Consider the following 18,678-nt stretch of genomic DNA (forward strand, 5'->3'; position numbering starts at 1 on the left):
ATTCTAAAAATTTCCCAGACATACAGCAAGCTAAGCACTGATGCCAAATGTGAGTGAAGAAAAAAGTGGAACTATGCATAAGGCTCATTTTCGATGCATGAGACACAGGGAGTTGGATAATATACGGCACCTTCGACCCTTCAAATATAACCACATTAGTAACTTCGAATTAGCATCTCTGACAGCCAACAGCCCCACCTAGTAGGACAGGTCAGAGTATTTCCTAATAAAGTCCAACCCCTTTTTCTTTATGGCAGACTCAAAAATACAGGCTAAAATAATACAAATTTTGTATTTTGTTTTCACTCTTATGTGTTGGTCTTCGTAAATTATGATTTAGATATCCTGTCAGGAAATCACAAGAGCCACATTTTTGATGCTACTTAGCGTACATTTAATCTAAATATCATATATCACAAATATACATATACCAGAAACCTTCAGTTCATTAAAAAGAAAACATTTTTCATGTTTAGTTTAAACACATTTTACATTTTTGCATTATCACTCATTATTTCTTCTTGCATCATCAACTACTACTTTTTCCACATGCAAGTGTCTTAGACATGCAATTTAACAAATGCAGGCAGACACTCTTCATAGCAGCACAGTGGAAATACAGGACATGTACATGCATATACACACACACAGAGTCTACAACATAGGAAGATACTTACCTGGCAAGGAAAACTAACTGAAGAACAGCAGTACCATGAACAAGGTCTTTGGAATGAACACACAACCTGATGGGTCCACTTTAAAGTCCAACAGAAGCTGTGCCTGAGCAGAACCATACCAACTGCCTCCTAATATTTTCAGCTTTGATACAAGCTCTTTGTAATTGAATTTTTGTCTAAACAAGAAGAGGGTGTTTACACTCTTTGATTTCCTGACCTCTACACAATACATCACCCTGCAAAGCTGTTCATCTGGAGTGGCTTTTGTGAAAATCAGTTTGTCAGGGTGTTTATCTGGACAGAATGACATATTCCAGTCCAGAGACAAGGACCTGGCCCATTGCCTAACCTGAGCATCATCCCATTTCTCTCAAACTGTCTACCCTACGTGCAATGAAAGAACAGAGGAACTCCTTTGGACTACTAAACATTAAGTGGATATATTAACATGGGAGTCACAGGAAGTCAGAACGTCACTGGGAGATCTATGATGTTTAAAACTGCACAGGATACTTTTATTAATATGCTTGCAGAAAGCAAGCAAGCCCTGTGTTGATATCACCCTTCTACTGTTTCATATGGCTCAGGGGTCTGGTCAGCTGGAAAAATAATATTTCCAGTAGCTCTCACTGGAAACAAAACTTCTGTGAGTCCAAATTTCCTATTGTTACAATGCTTGTTTTTATTAGAAAACCCAGATGGTCAAAATTATCAGCAGAAGGAAACTGCAACTGTCAGCTCTACCTGATGTGCACAGCACAGTGTTGCTGAGACACTTCTGTGAATAACGTCAGACAAGAAATTATAAGCAAAACCTTGGGAAAGCTGTAAATTTTAAGTTGGAGACAGATTATCAAATGAACATAAGTACATACATTTTCCAACATGGAAAATTATGTATTTATGTACTACAGCCTCAACAGGTTGTACCCAACATGAAACTATCAAATATCCTGTAGTTACCTAAATAAGTCTAGTCTTCACTAATTTGACTGATAATCTACCTCAATAGATTAGTAAGGTTTTAAACCTACAAACAGATGCCACTCAATTATTTAAAGTTACAAATTAAAAAATTCTTTCCTGCTGTATTCTAGGATTGTTTTCTTTTTCAGCTTGGCATGGGGCTTTTTAATGAAACTACTGTTGTCCCTCTCTCTTCTCTGGATTGATTCTTCGAGGGGAGGTACAGATCACTCACATTACAGAGCAACAGACTGACACAAGTGCATTTCAGGTTTAGAAATACCCCTTAACTTTACTTCTCTGAGTACAAGAAATTCCCATCACCTCTTTTTTTTGCTTGAACCACCATTTCTTCATACTGTTGTCTGTGTTTCTGAGCTTCTTCTGCTGGTTTTGCAGGGAGGTTCCTTAAATTTAAAAAATAATAATAATCAGTACTTAAAGTTCACAAGCCTGTCTAAAGAAAATTCTAGACACTTCTAAAAGAAAAGCATGTACTACTACTTGTCAAAATATTTGATCAAAGAGTAGAGCAACAGATCCTTGGAAAGAATTTTTTTTTTGCCAGAGTCAGCAGAAGAGAAGGAAAGAACACTGAGCAGCTACGACTACTTTTGTACCCAAAATATGCTGAGTGATTTCCTTATGTTTGGTAATTTCAGCATTTTTATTATTAAATCAACTGAACCCACAGGCTGATCTTCATAGATGAAGGGAACATACTGGTATATACCAAGTTGGTAGTTTTGAATTAAACTGATCTCTGCAGATAAGATACAAGACCATACTCTCTCTCATTGTGCACCTCATTTAAGAGTTACATCCACAACTTTCTTTACCCATACAGTAATGACTCCCTACACCAGCTTCCTTTTCCCCTTCGCTCTCTGAGACCCCATTTTTATTTTAAAGGCTTAACTCCTCCCCCTTGCTTCTACAGCAACAAGTGGCACTGGAGTCATCCTCTGTATTCTCCACTTACCAATACAACAGAGCCATTTTGATTTGTGATGAAAACCTGGACTGGTAACATCTCTGCCATACAAATACACATGCTCATATGTCAGACCACATTAACTTTAAGCTAATCATATTTGTAATTAACCACTATGTACCTCATACAACTACAGGATCACCAAAACATCAGAACAGGAAATGACTAAGTATTTTGTTCTTCTGTATTGTAGAATGCTGTCTTGTATTCCTAGGACAGTTTATATCTTTGCTTAACAAAAAACATAGCCAAAAATTCACTTTCACATTCCTGTAAGGTGTCACACATAAGGCAGCTGGCTAGCCATCAACAGTCACCATTCATAGTAGTATGCTTTACTATTTACATATTTGTATTACCTGTAAAGTATGCATAGCCATGTGATGCATGCCTATGAGTATTTTTTAAAATCAAGATCGTTACAGAAACAAGAAAAGTGGATTTTCACGTTAGTGTGATTGCTAACCACAGAGAAAATCTACTCTTTTCCAGTTTCATTTATGTAAATTGACCAGCATCTTTTTTAAATCCAAGTCTTCAGAAATGGTGTAAATTAGGAAAAGTTTGGAACGGAAAACCAGATGAAACAATGCAAGCTTTTCTAACTTAAATTCCACCACTTAATTTATTTGTCCTGTCTCTTAAGAAGATCACCATATATGTGAAAGTATCTATTAAGATTCAACTAACACTTCTTCCAGTTAAAGCTAGAGGGACTATGGAATATTTACTGATTTTTCCTAGAAAGTTTTACCTAAACCCTACAAGTGAGTGCAAAATCAATGCAGCTGTTTTGGAAAAAATCTCACTGCATTTGTCTTGTGGAAGTCTTAAATCTTTTTGTCATAGGAAACAAAAAAGAAATTACTTAAAGCCTAACAGGTAAAAAAAAAATAGTATGCAAACTGTAAGTAAACAGTTAAAAAAGATTCTTTAGAAAGATTCATCAGAGGACAGCACTGCTGTCCAGAGCATTTGCCCTACTAGACAGAAGAAATGATGATTCAGTTGGTTAAAATCTTAAAAATACCTTTTCTACTAGAATTTCCTCAGTCTACAAACAGTGGGAAAGAAAGCAAAATCTGGATGCTATCCTGTAATGCATCACTAACTCAATCTATCTGAACACTGTACTTCTCAGATTATCGCACATAAAGAATGATTTTTACCAGAAAGGTTTTAAATACAACAAATAAGCTAGTACGTACGGTTTCCAGCTGTACACAACAAAACCTGCTATTAACAAATAATCACTCTTACATTGTTCTAACGTCCCAAGAAGTCTTGTCACATAGTCTACCAGTCAAGCCAGAAAGTGTCTTAAATAACCCTACAACTAGACTACTTTGATATGAGCGTTCTTTATACAGATTTGTTGACCTTTGTTATGCCAGTTCTTTACACCAACGCACAGCTGTATTAAAAATGCAGACTCCATGCCTGTAAAGCTGGGTACCATTCATAAATTGACTAAACATGACTGAATTTGTGTAATTCAGGAGCAAAACATGGTAGAGCAGCTGCCAGTAAATTGTTATGGAGTTAGTCTGCATATGCAAGAATCTCCTTACAGTAACAGAAGCATGAAACGACTTACCAAGTCCTCGACAACCTTTAAAATGCGATGCTGAACCCACTGCAGAACAATCACTATACTATTTCATTATTTATGGAGGCGTGATCTTTCTCTGGGTAAACAGGACACTGTACCCTTGCTTCTCAATTTCTTTAGCATATATCGGCTTCATTTTTATGCTTATGTTCTCTCAGGGAAAATAAAAATCCCTTATTCATGTTTAGAAGGTAGAATTACTCAAAACTAGAGCTCTGCTCTCCTAATTACCTCCTTTCATACAAAGCCATTGCTTTTATTATAAGATAATATTTCATATTCACTAGCCTGAAAAAAAAAATCTACTTTAAATTCTAAATCATCTGTTTAAGCTAAAGTAATCAAGTACACACAGTAAGAAAAGCTTTGCTAGCCTAATTTTAAAGAGACCCTCGCTGTGGTACTTCCCAAAACTTACGCTGGTCTGTCCTCTAAAATAAGTGCTGTAGTGGAAAGTGGTTCAAAATCAAGATTCTTCCTCACATTCTGTTTAGGAGAGAGTGGTCTGTGAGCTCGTCCAGTTTTTTCTTCATATTCCTAGAGAAGAAAAAGACAGGGCAAGTTATAAGAGAACACCAAGATGATGCATATGAGAATTTAAACAGGGTCTACAAAAGTCTTCACGATAATGCTTTCACATCTCTGCCTAACTGCAGTCCCTTTAAAGCTTTCCAGCTACAGCAACCTCAGAATTGAAAACAATGTTAAAATTTATGTTCAAGAGCGAGTTCTAATTTTTTTCCATTCCTTCTATTTGTAGAAACGTCTTAAGTTCCTCTGACTGGCAGCCTGCTCTTCCAAAGTACTGCTAAGAATGAGCTTACAAACAGCAGATGCTGTATTTAAAATAAGACCTATTTGAAACATTTTTGTTTTGATTTACATGGTTTTGAAAATGAAGCCAAAACCTACCACAACCTCCTTGTCTTAAAATCTCATCATAAGATTTCTCCTACCCAAGCTATTTCCAGATGCAACAGTTCAATGATGGAAAAAAAAAAAAAAAAGAATAAAATCATGGTTAGAGAGAAACCCCACACTTGTTATGATGCCTTGAAGTACAACAATCCTAAATCATAATACAGCATAACGTATTAACTTGCGTTTGTAATATAGGCACTGACACACCGGAGCAAGACTAGCAAAGAGGCACCAAGATGACCGGGGTCCGGAGCAAGTTACACACAAAGAGAGGCTGAGAGAACTGGTCTTGTTCAGCGGAGAAGGCTTCCTAGGGATCTTGGGTAGACAGCAGTAACAGGATGGTGGAGGCTGAGTACGAGTCTCTGAGGCGCTTGTATAAAGAACATGAAGACAACAGGCATAAACTGCTATAAGGGGAATTCCGGTCTTAGAAAAAAAAAAAAAAAAAAAAATCCCTAGGAAGGTAGTCAAACACTGGGACAAGTTTCCTCAGACGTGGTGGAACCTCCAACCTTGAAGGCATTCAAAGCTCACGTGGGTGAGCCCTGGGAACCTGGTCTAAGCAGACTCTGCTCTGAAAGGGGAGACAGCCCCTCAGAGGTCCTTCCACCCTTAATCACTGTATCACTATAATCTACATTAGAGGATCTGGCCTTACATGCTATTTTTATTTTTCCTACAAGCACTGTCTTGGAGGAAAATGTACCAAAAACATGACCTAATGGGATAAAACAACCTTTACACAACTCCCATTGACTCCAAAGCTTGAAGTACTATAGCAAAGATTAAGTACCAGTGATATACAAACAACAGACACGGTCAAACAGTCCTACAGAAAAACCAAATCCATATTATAGATTATTTTATATTCGACTTGCAATGAATTTTGCCACTTCCAAAAAACGTCCTGCTTTCATGTGTAGCTTGTTTATACCATTTCTATTAAAATTTAAAAAAAAGAAAAAGGAAACTATACTGTGAAAACTAATCAGTATAAATGAGCACGGTGAACAGTGTTCCAGCCACGGACTTTTTCCCCTTAGCACAAACAGCTCCTCAAATGGTACTGATTTCTTTCTCTCACCCTAACCTGTCAATTACGTCAAAACTTCCTTGGGCAACAGATCCAACCTTTTCAACGCAATCAGAACAGCCTGGATCATTCAGAAACTAAAAGGAGATCCCTACCACTTCCAGAAAGGCCTTCTCCTCCAACCCCACCTTAAAAAAAAAGGGTCGATGAAAAACACACATGAATACAGAGCAACACGGCTGTGGTTTTCTACTCTGTGTCCTACAATTCAATTCTAGTTCAAGCTAGTTCTGTGGGATTCGTGGGTGCAGGTCTATGAAGCTCTCAGGACACAGAAAAACCATCTTTTTCCTTTTCTGTTAACCAGGCACTGTCTCAACAATCAATCCTATGATGCTGCACTGCTGTGACGGGAAACGTTGTCATCAATTTGGAATGTCTGGATCATTAATACCAGTTAATACTGCTATGCATGACATCAGTTTGAAAACAAGGAAAAGAATCAAGAAAAATGTATTCCACCTACTGAATAGCTTTGTTTAGTAAAGGGATAGTGCTCATGCTGACAAAGCTGTTCACTAAAAAAAAAAACCTCCAGTAAGAAAATAAGCAAAGAAATATAGTAAGAAAGGTATTGTGATCAGCAGCGTATTCACCAAGCTAAGACATTATTCTTACATTAATAACTCCTTGCAAGCAGCTGACAGTGACCAGTGTATGAGTGCACCATCATAACGTGCTTCAGCTGCACCATCAACTGCGGAGTATATCCACTGCGCTGACAGGAATGAAGCAAGTGGCTATTCTTTCTCCCAGTTTCTATTAGGACACTGATTTTTTTATTAGCTGTTTTTCACAAATTAACATAGTCAAATATTAACCTCTGCTACTGCTTCCATAGACGAGGTGAACCTTGTCCCTAAATCTAACATTTTTACTCCTTTGAGACACTACTAGTGAAAGAAAAACCATTCGGCATCCACAAGAAACTGCTACTATGCAGAAATCATCATGTATTGATCTCCCTAAAGCATCACTGAATGTGACATTAAAACATACGCATCCAATCCTTATTACAGTAGAAGCTCCAGAAAAGCTACTTAATTTTGGCTTATGAAAATTATTTTCAGGGTTTTCCTTCACTGAACTGCAGAGCAAAATTGCTTTTAGAAGGTGAGAAAAACTGTACACACTGGACTGAAATGGGGATTTTATTCTGTACAGTAGAATCAACTTGGAAATCTCATTCAGCTAAGCATAAAGTTTTCCAGACCAGCACTATGCATACCATTTTCCCAAGAATTTCTTAGTTCAGGAATGTTTTATTTTGGAATACGGGTGGCTAGTTACAGTATTGGCATATTAGTACAGTTATTTAAACCTCTTAAAGAGCAAAAGCCCACCCTGCATTTCAGCAAGTATCCACTGACGTGTTCTACTCAACACTACCCTACAGTAAAGAAGCGAGACCAGCACAGAAATGGGAGTGGCACATTTTTTCAGATTACAAGTCCTTTGTAGTAATTTCATCCTTTTCAGTGGTAGCTGAAAAAGAATAAAAATGCTTGTTTGTGACAGCCCTTACCTACAAGACTGTTTTTTAATTAGGGAAAATTTAAAAATCAAACAAAAAAAAAAACCACTCCACCCCCAAATAAAACAACAAAATGAAAACAAAAAACCATAATACCCAAAATGCACAAAGACAAAAGCTCATGAAAATGATCTTTTATTCCAGTAAGAAGAGAATGCAGTTTTGAACAAAGCACAATGTATGATAAAGCCATGAAGCAGACTGAAGCCTCCACAAAGTCGTATTAAGAGTATCTGCTGACTGAGCAAGCAGAAGTATTTGCACACACAGGCATACTGCAATAGGCTGAACTACACAATAGCTCATTTTAAGCTGCTTCTTTTGTTTTAAAACCAGACTCAAATCTCTCACAGGTACACATAATTCAGCATCTATTTAAATCCTATCCTGTAATTACATGTTATGAACCTGATATGGTTGCAAGTTAATTTTAGGATCAATTTAGGGTGAGCTGATCGTTTACAATTTAGAGTACATCCTTATCACTGAGATCACTTAGGCTTGCTTCCAGGTTTCGTCTTAACCTATTCAGCGTTCAGCCACAGTAGCTGATCTGGGGTTTGAAGATGTTCTAAGAGAGCGTGCTGTAGATTAAAGCACTGATTTGAAAAACCCAAACCAACCAAACAACCCCACAGAAACACACACGCCCGAAACCAAGTTTGATTCTGGGTGGAACCTGGCAGCTTTGCAGTTGAGATGCAAGAAGCTCAAGTTGTGCTGATCCTCCACAATCCTGCAAAGAAGAGGAGCCACCCTGCAAAGGGATCCTAAACCATCTCTACAGAGAAACACAAATAACCCACCAGAACACGGGGCAAGTGCTAGGAGATCAGCCGCGCTGGGCGGGAGAGAGAGGGCTGCGTGACTCCGCACACGCACCGAGCCTCCCCGGGGACCAGCACGGCCCCACTGACCCTACAACACACAAACCGCTCTATCAAGGTCATCTTTTTGTGGCTCCGTGTGCTGAGGGGTAACACGCTCCGGGGAAGGGGAAGGTGAAACACTCACGCTAGCTGACAGAGCGGCAGCCCCCAGGCTGCTCCACTCCTGCTCCACGGCGGGCAGCTCCGCCCGGGACGGGGGATGGCCGGCCCTGAGCGCACCCGGCGGCTCCCGGCTGGCAGCCGCCGCGCTCGAGGAGCCCGAGCCCCCGGTGGGCTTGTGCCCCCGGCCGGGCTGTGCCGCCTCCCTCCACCCCCGGCGAGGTCTCGCCGCCCCGCCCCGCCTCGCACAAAGGGGATCCCCTTCCCGGGAAGCTGGCTCTCTACCGGACCCACCCAGGCGATGTAGAAGGGGACGAGGCTGGTTTTACCGATCCGCGTTAAAGTCCGCGCCCACCCACCCCGTCTCGCCCCGACCCCAGCGCCCCGCAGCCGCCCGCCCTGCCCTGCCCGCCGCCGGCGGCACGGCTGCCCGCACCCACGCTCCCACTCACCATGAACGCTGCGGTCCTTCACAGGCAGCGGCGCCGGAGCCCCATGCCCGCCCCGCACCGCGGGCCTGGCTCCCCGCCGCGGCGCCGCCCGGGCCCGCACGGCCTCGCGGGCCGCCCGCCCGCCCCTGCCCGGGCCGCCCTCCGCGGGCGCAGCGCCTCCGCCCGCCCCGCCCCGCCAGCCCTGCTAATCACCCGCGGAGCCGCCGCACCCGATCGGTTCTCTCCGTCTCGCCCAGCGCTGCCTGAGCACGCACGGCGCGCCCGGCCCCGGCCGCGTGGGGGAAGCGGCCCCGGCCCGGCCGGCGGGACAGGCGCCTCTCCGCCGCCCCGGGAGGCAAGCGCTTGCCAGGATTATCTGTGCCGTTTGGGGACGCAGCCGCGTTTCTAACACACGGGCATCGCTCTCCCTTGGTTTCCTATACTCGCGTTCCGCATCCCCGCGTCCCCGGCTCCCAGGCGGGCGTTTCCTGGTGCTGGGTACCGGTACTGCGCCGTGCCGGGACTGCCTCTGTGAGAGGGCGGAGTGCCAGAGCAGCGACAACTCGCCAGCCCTTCCACCAGTCCCGAAGAAACAGCAGCAGTGTTGTACGGAAATAGTTCCTGCAGCATAAGCATCTTTTCAGTACAACGCATGCTCTGTCCTCTTCAGACAGCTCTAAAAGGTACACATGTATTTCTTCTGCAGCTCAGACAACTTCCACACGCATCTTGTTAAGTATTTTGCCTCAAGCCAGATGAATTAAGTTTGCCGTTTTTCCTTTGTCCAAAAGCTCTGTTCCCTAACTCAGGGGAGATACCCAAGTTGCTGTAGCACCGTCTTTGGTAGACCTGCATTTTATCCTGTTTCAGGATATTCATCTGCAACCGTTAGTTGTCCTTTTCTCAGCGCTGTACTAGGGAACTCATATTCCTTAATCTCCTTGACTATGGTTTGCAGCTACCAGGCTGCATTGCTCAAGGCCTGATCCCAAACCACAAAATGAGCAGCGAAGACAGACTCGAAAACAACCGAAGTTGCTTAAGTATTCTGCTTTCAAGAGGTGGCTTTACAAAAGCTGAGATAACTTATTTTCTCAAAATTGCTAACTGTTGTATCAGCTAATGTTTTCAACCCACGACTTTTTATCTAATTCACAGATGCAGCAATATTAGACCAAATGAGGAACAGCTCACTGCTTGAAAGTATCTGAGCTTCGTTCCCACCACCACCAATTAATGTGCCAGACATGTGCTGTTCAAGCATCTAGTGTCAGAGCACTAATAATTACCACAAACTCAAGTCAACACAGCTCATGAAAAGCACTACAGCCACGAATGCGTTTTCTCATAAGCTATCTGAAGTAGTAAATTATCCAACATATCAGAAGACATTTATGTAAAATTATAGCTATTAACACACAAAAAACTTCAGATGATGAGGAAGAGAAACTGTAGGTGGACAATAGTATTCCTGGGGTCAATCTCTGTGGTTTCACATGCTGAAAACAGAATGAAACCACAGCTCTTCTGGACATAGGAAACAGCCATTTGTGGATCTACAGAGAGGAGCTCAATCAACTACACATTCTGCAAAACACTGATTGGGAAAGAGTGATGCCTGGTGACATGGGAAGATACAACTGTGGGTGAAAAGCTCAGCACGCTCTAACTCAAACCATAGCTAGCCACGCGTTACACAGACATTTGGTAGCAGTCACTATTTTTAGGCTGCCGCAATTGTAAGAGTACCTGAGGCTACTCGAACAAGTTATGCACAAGCTTTAATTACATGATATTTTTTCCACTGTAATTCCCGCCTCATTCAGCATACGAGATAGGACCTGGACCAGGATTACACAAGCAAACAGAAAATTGTTTTTTCCTGTTTTTTTGAGTCTGACTGCTACCTAAATATTGCTTCAACATTCCCTTCTGTTGCTTCATAGCTTTCTACTGCATGTCCATCTCTCCATCTGCAATCTCTTGCCTTTTATTTATGAAGTGGTTTACAAGATAAATTTAAGCTGGTACACACCCAGCACTTCACTGCCCTCCCCTGCCCTTCTGGGCCCACACACCAAATTTTTGTGCCACCATAAGTAGCTGTGTGACTGTACAACACACTAGACTGGGGAAATGATACTGATAAAAACTAACCTTTTGTTTTGTTGGATTAGTTTGGTTACTCTGGCAATGTCTGCTATGGGGCAATGTAAATGGGGAAGTAAAAGGAAGGAAAAGGAGCAAGCAGGAGGACTGTTTCTTTCAGAAGCTTAATTGAAACCAGCAGATCATGAAACTTCTGATGATCTTCGAGTCAGGAAGCTAAGATCTGATTCTTGACATGGCACCAGGCCATAAAAAAGTAATTTTAATGGAGGCTCTTACATATACTGCAATCAAAGAGAACTTAAGAAGACTGACACCTCAGGCAAAGATCAGATTATGAGAATATCCTTCAAAACTTAACAGAAAGAGAATACAAACTGCTGAGCTCAGATATTAAACTTTCAAACAACTCCTTAAGGGATATATATGAAGGCTTCTTTATATAACTCCAAAACCAGCACAGAACTATTCTGAAATGCAGTTAGTTTATTAGTTACTGATCTAACAACCTGAGAAATCAGAGTTGCACATTCAACTCGCACACTTTGCCAAAGTGATCTGGCAAGTGCTACAATTAATTAATGGTTCAAGAACCATCAGCCCTACTTGCTTTACCCATCTATATATATATAATCCTCTTACGTTACAGAAAGGATACCAGAGCCGAAGATAGCAATGTGATGACAGAACTTGACTGAAATTATGTTATGTGCATGATGTTTTATCTTCCACCAGGACATCCTTCTCGTCGTTAGTACCACAGTATTCTCCTGTTCCATACTTAACAAATTAGGAATGCTTAAGCAATGTAAGGGTAAGAGGCTATGGCCAGGTCACATGAGGAAAACCTCACACTACCTATTTTTAGGCGTCATTTCAAGTGCTCTGGAACTTCCCCCTTTTCCCCAAAGAAGCATCTACTTCTCTCTTCTGATTACAGGTGATAGGGAACTTGGGCTTGCAACTGTGGTCCCACACAATCACATCAAAGTTAAATGAATAAAATAATGCACACATCTTCCAAAAGGTTAACAGTAAAGAGAGAACTAGAAGCCACATACCCTGCTTTGCTGTGTTCCAGCCACTGGACTATTTTAACAATTTTTACATATACGTATTTTTATAGCATCATTTTGAGCAACGAAGGCACAAGATTAAGGAACATTTAAAACCTCAGCCTAGATAAGCCAAGGTAGGCCTTCCAAGAAAGAATAACAGTTTGTTTTTCTGGAGTCTGTCACCTCTAATCATGCAACGTGCTACGTATCAGATGGTTCTCACCCTCAAGGTTCACATTTCATTTGTGCTATACGTAAATAATTTAAGTGCTTTTTTGTTCTTATAAAGTGACATGCTTTATTTTTTTACAAAAAAAAAAAAGGAAGGAACCTAGAATAGTTCCCTGTATTTGTAGTACCCTGAGAGACCTATGAACTATGTGGCTTAAGAACAGCTCTTTATTGTCAAATGCAGGCTTTATAATCCGATTGTGCAGCATACTCTTATAAGTGACTCCAATATGAGTCACAGTAACAAAAAAAAAAAAAACAACCTACCACTTAGAACACTGAAAAGGATGTAATTTAATCTGCATATACAAACATGTGCACAATTTCCCTATATACTGATACTATCTGATACACTACAGTATCAAACAAGTGGAAACATCTACCAGAAAGGCTTCCAGCAGGGCAAGCATCTGATAAGTGCCTGAGCAAGAGAATACAAGCTAAATGGTTATTTTACTTTTTTTTTTTTTTTTTAATGAATATCTGTCAGAGCAAAATACTACCAACACCTGCTTTCAGCATATCCTTTAAATGTCACTTCCAGGGACTGGGATGACAGTGGATATGGACTTCATGTAAATACACGATTTTATATAAACTATATGGCCACTTACTGATCTCTCTACTTCACTTTTCTGTATAGCCTCAGCACCCTACCCTTCCAAATAACCTCTCAGCAACTTTTTCTTTAGACATTTCACATTAGTCCTAATGTTGCAGAAGAAAACTTATCTCTCCTATCTAGTCTCAAATAACATGCTCTTCAGTCTGGCTGAAGAACACGTCAGAACTGTCCCCCCCATTCTGAGCAAGACACAGAAACAAAAGGACACTCCATGCTATGTCAGCTTCATGCTGACACCATTCTGAAATAGCCAAAGCACTGGGTTAAAGCTGGGGTATAAGAAAGGAGTCACAGGAATACAGCATTTTATCTCACAAATTCTCAAATCAGTTGCAAATATGACCTCAAAATACTTGCAATCTTTAAGACAGTGTGAAAGCCACCCAGGAATGCCATCTACTTTGCAATGCACAACTCATTATTATGCTGTTCAGATACCCACCGCAGCACAGTTACTATTTTTGTTTGCAAACAGCTGTCTATGTAGGTTAAGTATCTGCAGGCTTGTATTTAGCTACATGACTTTAGGACGTAGTACACCAAACCAGTGTGAGAAAAGGTACTTCACTTGATACTTTTAACCATATTCCATTTCCTCCCCTCTTTTCAAATCCCTCTACTAATTTCTATTCTGCTTCCTCATCAATATTTGTGCATCTCTAAGGATCTCTGACTTTTTCAGGTTTGATACTTGTCTGCCCTTAGAAATCAAGGAAAAGAAAGGCAATAAGTCTATTGCACCAAAGCCTCTTCGAATGGTTTTCTACATCCATGCTTGCCTCTCTGATCCCTGAAATTACCCTTGAAGCAGTTACTGGTGCCAATTCCTTACATGTCTAATAAAAGCTTCTTTTGTACTCACACCGATGGTGTGCTTCACATTATCTCTCATAATCTGTTTGGACTGGTGGACTCCTGTGCATTCTGTGTTTAATTTTACAAAAAACTGTATCAACATGTAAATTTTCCTTAATATAATCTTCTTTACAACTTAAGGTTCAGTCTTGAGGAGAAGAGATTGTAGCTTTTTAAAGCTGCACACAAATATAAATAAAATATATGAAGGAAGGCAACATACCTTCATAGCCTAGCTTAAAGCGATGACTATTTCCAGGCTTTAATATTCATGAAACTGTTTCCACTGAACTTTGTCACGCTAAAAAGAGAACTTCTCAAGAGAGCAAAAGAAAATTTTCATGTGGAAATTACTAAAAGGCATAAAAAATGTTTAATAAAATCATGTCCAAAAAATGAGATCAAGTGTCCTCTGAGAGAGGGAAGGAGAATGAGAACATAAAATCTGCAGAAATAATTTCCCAGTCTTTCTTCAGAAAGACATTTAAGGAAAAAGTACTAGTCTGGGTTTTTTAAAATCCTTACATCCGGATCCTCAGAGTCTCCAGTAACGCACATACAGTAATTCCATTCATTCTGCAGAGCCAAAGAACATCAGCTTTGTTTGTTGTTGCCAATGAGCATGGTAAGAGCCTTTCAAAACCTTCATCGCCCCACCCCCCATTCTTTAATTTTAGATTAAGTTTGAGACATATAAACTGGAAAACAGACAGAAAACCTTTGGGTCAGGTTTCTTGGGAGCCTGCTCCCAAAGAACACAAAAATAACATATTGAAGTCTAGCAAAGTTTTCTCAAATAATTTTACATTTTAGCAATGCAAGTTCTCATCTCCTGTTAGAATGGACAGTTCCACCACAATATTTAGAGGCTAACACACCTGCCTTTAAGGATTTATCTCCAGCTTTGCTTCACAATAATGTTTTGCCAAGTGTCTGTGCAATGCAATGTTCAAAAGTATGTGCTGGTATTTCCAGGCTCACTCTCTACAGACTTCTATTTTCATTCCAAAACCCATGGGGGTGCATCTGAAAGCCTCCTGTGTGTTGCTTGTCAGCACGCACAGTGGAAGGCTACTGCACTGAAAAAACTTACTGGCTATACAAAGATGTACGTGTTTAAGTGTCTATCTATAAGCACTATCAGACACACAAATGCCAGCAGCATGCTGGATTCTCATTTAACAGCAAATGAGAATGAACTTCCACCAATGTATCAGGTCTTCTGAAAAGTTGCCTTCCCTGGCCTTGAAATTTTGAGGACAAGAGCAGCTTTGTACCTCATCCTCAAAAGTCAAGCATTTTTCCACAAATACACAGCTCCCTGCATTTAAAAGTAACCTTGTGCCATGTGAATTTATATTCCACCTAATGCTAAGCATCAACTTGGGCTACAAAGTAACTGTTTCAATTCAGACAGACAAACTTTAGAATCTCACTGAACAACTTTAAACTCACTGCATTTACCCTAAAACATACCACTGACATTGAAACGGACCTTCCAGTAGAGACTAGCAGCTGACATTTTAACTGCAATAATAACTAACAAAGCTTATACTTCTACCTATTTAGTATCTTTTTTTCCAGAAAGCTGACACCTATCCTTAAACACTGCCTTTTACACCTACTTAGGATCCCTCCAGCTTCCAGGGCTGTTGATCAAGACAATTTATGAGCAGTTTTAGAGAGTGATAAAACTCAAATAAAACATTTAAAACTTGAAAAGGGGAAAAAAAACAATCTTACCTCCTTTCAAAAAATACTTTGTAGCTTGTCATAACTGTTAAACTGATACTCAAAGCCTATTATTTTCCATTAGCCTAATGTTTGTAACGGTCTCTCCTCTCACATGTTCATAACAGAACGGAAGAAGTTCCAAGAGCATCAAAAGCAGCTCTTCGGCAGTAGACTCTGCTAGATTATGATACCAAGGTGGGTCACATTACATTCTTTTATTATTAAAATACTCAGGAACAATCCTTCTGCCATAGTATTAAATTACCCTGTCATTTACTGTGCATGGAAGATACTACTCTTGCTTTATCGGTTTAAATATGATAGTAATTTGTTTGAGGCAGATAATTTTCAAGTCAGGACAAGGGCAACGCACTCTTTGTAGAGTCATACAACCTACTAGAATTGCTGAATAATCTTTTTAGTAAGTTTCTTCTTGGTGGTGAAAAAAAAAGATATTTAAGGACTTCATCATTGACAAAACAGATTTCCTTTCTTTACTTATTTTTATTTCCTTTCACAAAAATTACATGCCCTTTACGTATGATTACAATAAAATAAAAATATTTTTAATTGGATCAGAAGGAAAGACATGAAATAGCAGTGCATTAAGGCAACTTGCAAGTTTTGGGTTATAATTCTTGTCGTCTTGCACTGCAATTGCACTTTTGTTTCTTTGTTCTTAAGAAAAGGAACTCAGACACACCATGACAGATCTAAATCCTGCCTTTTGGAAAGCTGACAAGTAGAAATTAACCCAGAAGAGCAGAAGACAGGAAGTGACTCACTTACACCCTCGGACTTGTACTGCGGAACAGAAAAAAAATGCAATAGACATTTTATCACCTAGAACGCTCTGAAGTGTGAATGAAGTCTACATACAATCACTCACCCCACCATTAACAGCTATAGCCGTTAGTCACAATGATCTATCCAGTGATCTATCCAAAGACAAACTCAATATGAGCAGAAGACAACGCTCTATCCAAAGTTGTAGATCTAGCTCCTGCCAGAACCAGCAGCCAGCTTGAACCAACCACTTCCTCTTCAAAAGGCCCTGAATCGTCCATCTGAAAGCAGCGTAAAGCATGGTTAAGACAAATGCTTAGAAAAGCTCAGTATTTTTAGACAACTGCCACCCATCAGCAGAGGGCAAGAGGAAGCGGAACACATGGCGCAGCTAGCCACGCTGCACAGCTTCCATCTGGAGTGCTCTTGCACAGGGAGCTGCATCAGAACCTCCAGACATCAGCAGTCAGGGGACTTTTCTGGTTTTTTTGGTCTGTTTTTTTTCTTTTCCCTGGATAAGACACACTGCTCTCAACAGGAGCCCTTATCACTGTCTGCGTTTGAGTAAAGTGATTTTATTAATCAACTGGGATTATAGCTTAAAAAAAGGGAAAATCAAATGAAGATCGACTTGAATGACTCAAATCAACTTGCAAAGGTTTTTCCTCAAGTTCTGTTATAAGCTTAACTATTCATCCCATAAAAAAAAGATCACCTATGAGCCAAGCAATGTATTTAGCTGTTTCGAGAGCTCATTTTCACTTTATCATATGCTGCAGAGTAAGCCTCTTAAGTACAATTGATTTTAATTGACTGGAATGTTGATCCTACATATAGTCATGATCTAATTATTACAGAAGAACATAACTGGTAAATCATGTTGATTTATTTCCTGTCAGTGCATCACTCCTAAAAGAAAGCTTCTTGTGTCTCCAGCTGAAGACAGCCCTGTTGGGAAATTTTATCATTGGTACCAAAAAAGAATGACACTTTTCCATCTCTCCCTCTCCTCAAAAGAAACAAATACAGGAATGATTGGAAAAAAAAAAAACCAAAACAGCTCGGTAGGAGGGGGTGGGAAGATGCTGCTGGCAGCTTATATGATAGAAGCAATATTGCATTAATGTGATTATTAAGTCTGAACAATCTGACTCAAATGATTTCGCTGTAGCGATAAGTGCAGAACAAGCAAGGTGCACTGAAAAGCCCGGCTATAAGCTCTTACGCTGCCACTCCAGCTACTGCACGCCTGCAGTCTGCTCCTGGGGCCTTGCACAGACAAACCTGTGAACTACAGCTGCACATAAACCCCTGCAGTTTTCCACTGCATCTGAGGTGGGCAGACTGTTTTCATCATTAGTCACTTCATGGCAGGAATCAAGCTCCCCAGCAATTCATTTATTTGAATCCTTATCCTTATGGGGGAGGGAGGAAAAAAAAAAAACCAACCAAACCAAAATAGACTCCCCCACCCCTCCAGGACAGCACACTATGGCTTTCAGAACAGAAATGCTTTTAAGTTTGGAAAGGTGACAATCCCTAAGTTAAAAATCATAGCTACTTTTTATTATTAAGGAATTGACATTAGAAATTCTAAGTATTCTGATATGGAATGTCAGCAAATGAGATCATAAAATTTTTAGACCTGAATTTATGAGTAAAGATTGTTATTGAAGGGCCTCAAGTGTTATATGTGCTGAATTTTACTGGTACTGAAACTCAAAAGAAAATGAAGACATTCCATTGAGCTCTTACTGGTATCATATAGTTAAAAGTTAAATTGAACAGTCTTCATAGGGTCACAGCACATTTGGAAGGGAAAAAAATTATGCACTGATTAAAAAAATGGATTTTCATATTACAGAAAAAAAAAGAAGAAACATACACTATAGAAAAAAGTAATTCCATTTAAGCTGCTCCTTTGGGGAAGACAGCTGTAACGTGTTTCTGCGATATAGCTAAAATCTGACTTTTCTCTATACACATTAGTCTCTTAATACACAAGATCTTGACTGGCCAGTTGCAAACAAGTTCTGTAAAGACTGATCACATGAGAGGAG

General features: G+C 40.3%; 1 protein-coding gene and 1 long non-coding RNA gene across 4 annotated transcripts in view; one reads left to right on the top strand and one right to left on the bottom strand.

Annotated features, from left to right (window-relative positions):
* The window catches only part of TBC1D14 (TBC1 domain family member 14), a 76,601-nt gene that overhangs the window by 27,628 nt on the left and 30,295 nt on the right, over positions 1-18,678 (bottom strand). For 2 of the 3 annotated variants that reach the window (XM_068403460.1, XM_068403461.1), the window contains exons 4-5: positions 4,668-4,786; positions 1,968-2,050 (exon numbers count right to left, since the gene is read on the bottom strand). In XM_068403460.1, the coding sequence (XP_068259561.1) occupies positions 1,968-2,050; positions 4,668-4,786 (202 nt within the window). Of the gene's footprint in view, positions 1-1,967; positions 2,051-4,667; positions 4,787-9,241; positions 9,331-18,678 lie in introns of those variants that run through there. The other variant, XM_068403462.1, reaches the window with a different exon arrangement.
* On the top strand, positions 9,523-17,152 carry LOC137665264 (uncharacterized). Its single transcript, XR_011048471.1, has 3 exons — positions 9,523-9,903; positions 15,958-16,027; positions 16,517-17,152. It is a non-coding gene; the product is annotated as an uncharacterized lncRNA (long non-coding RNA).

Source organism: Nyctibius grandis, chromosome 6, assembly GCF_013368605.1.
Source record: "Nyctibius grandis isolate bNycGra1 chromosome 6, bNycGra1.pri, whole genome shotgun sequence".
Classification (NCBI taxonomy): Eukaryota; Metazoa; Chordata; class Aves; order Nyctibiiformes; family Nyctibiidae; genus Nyctibius; species Nyctibius grandis.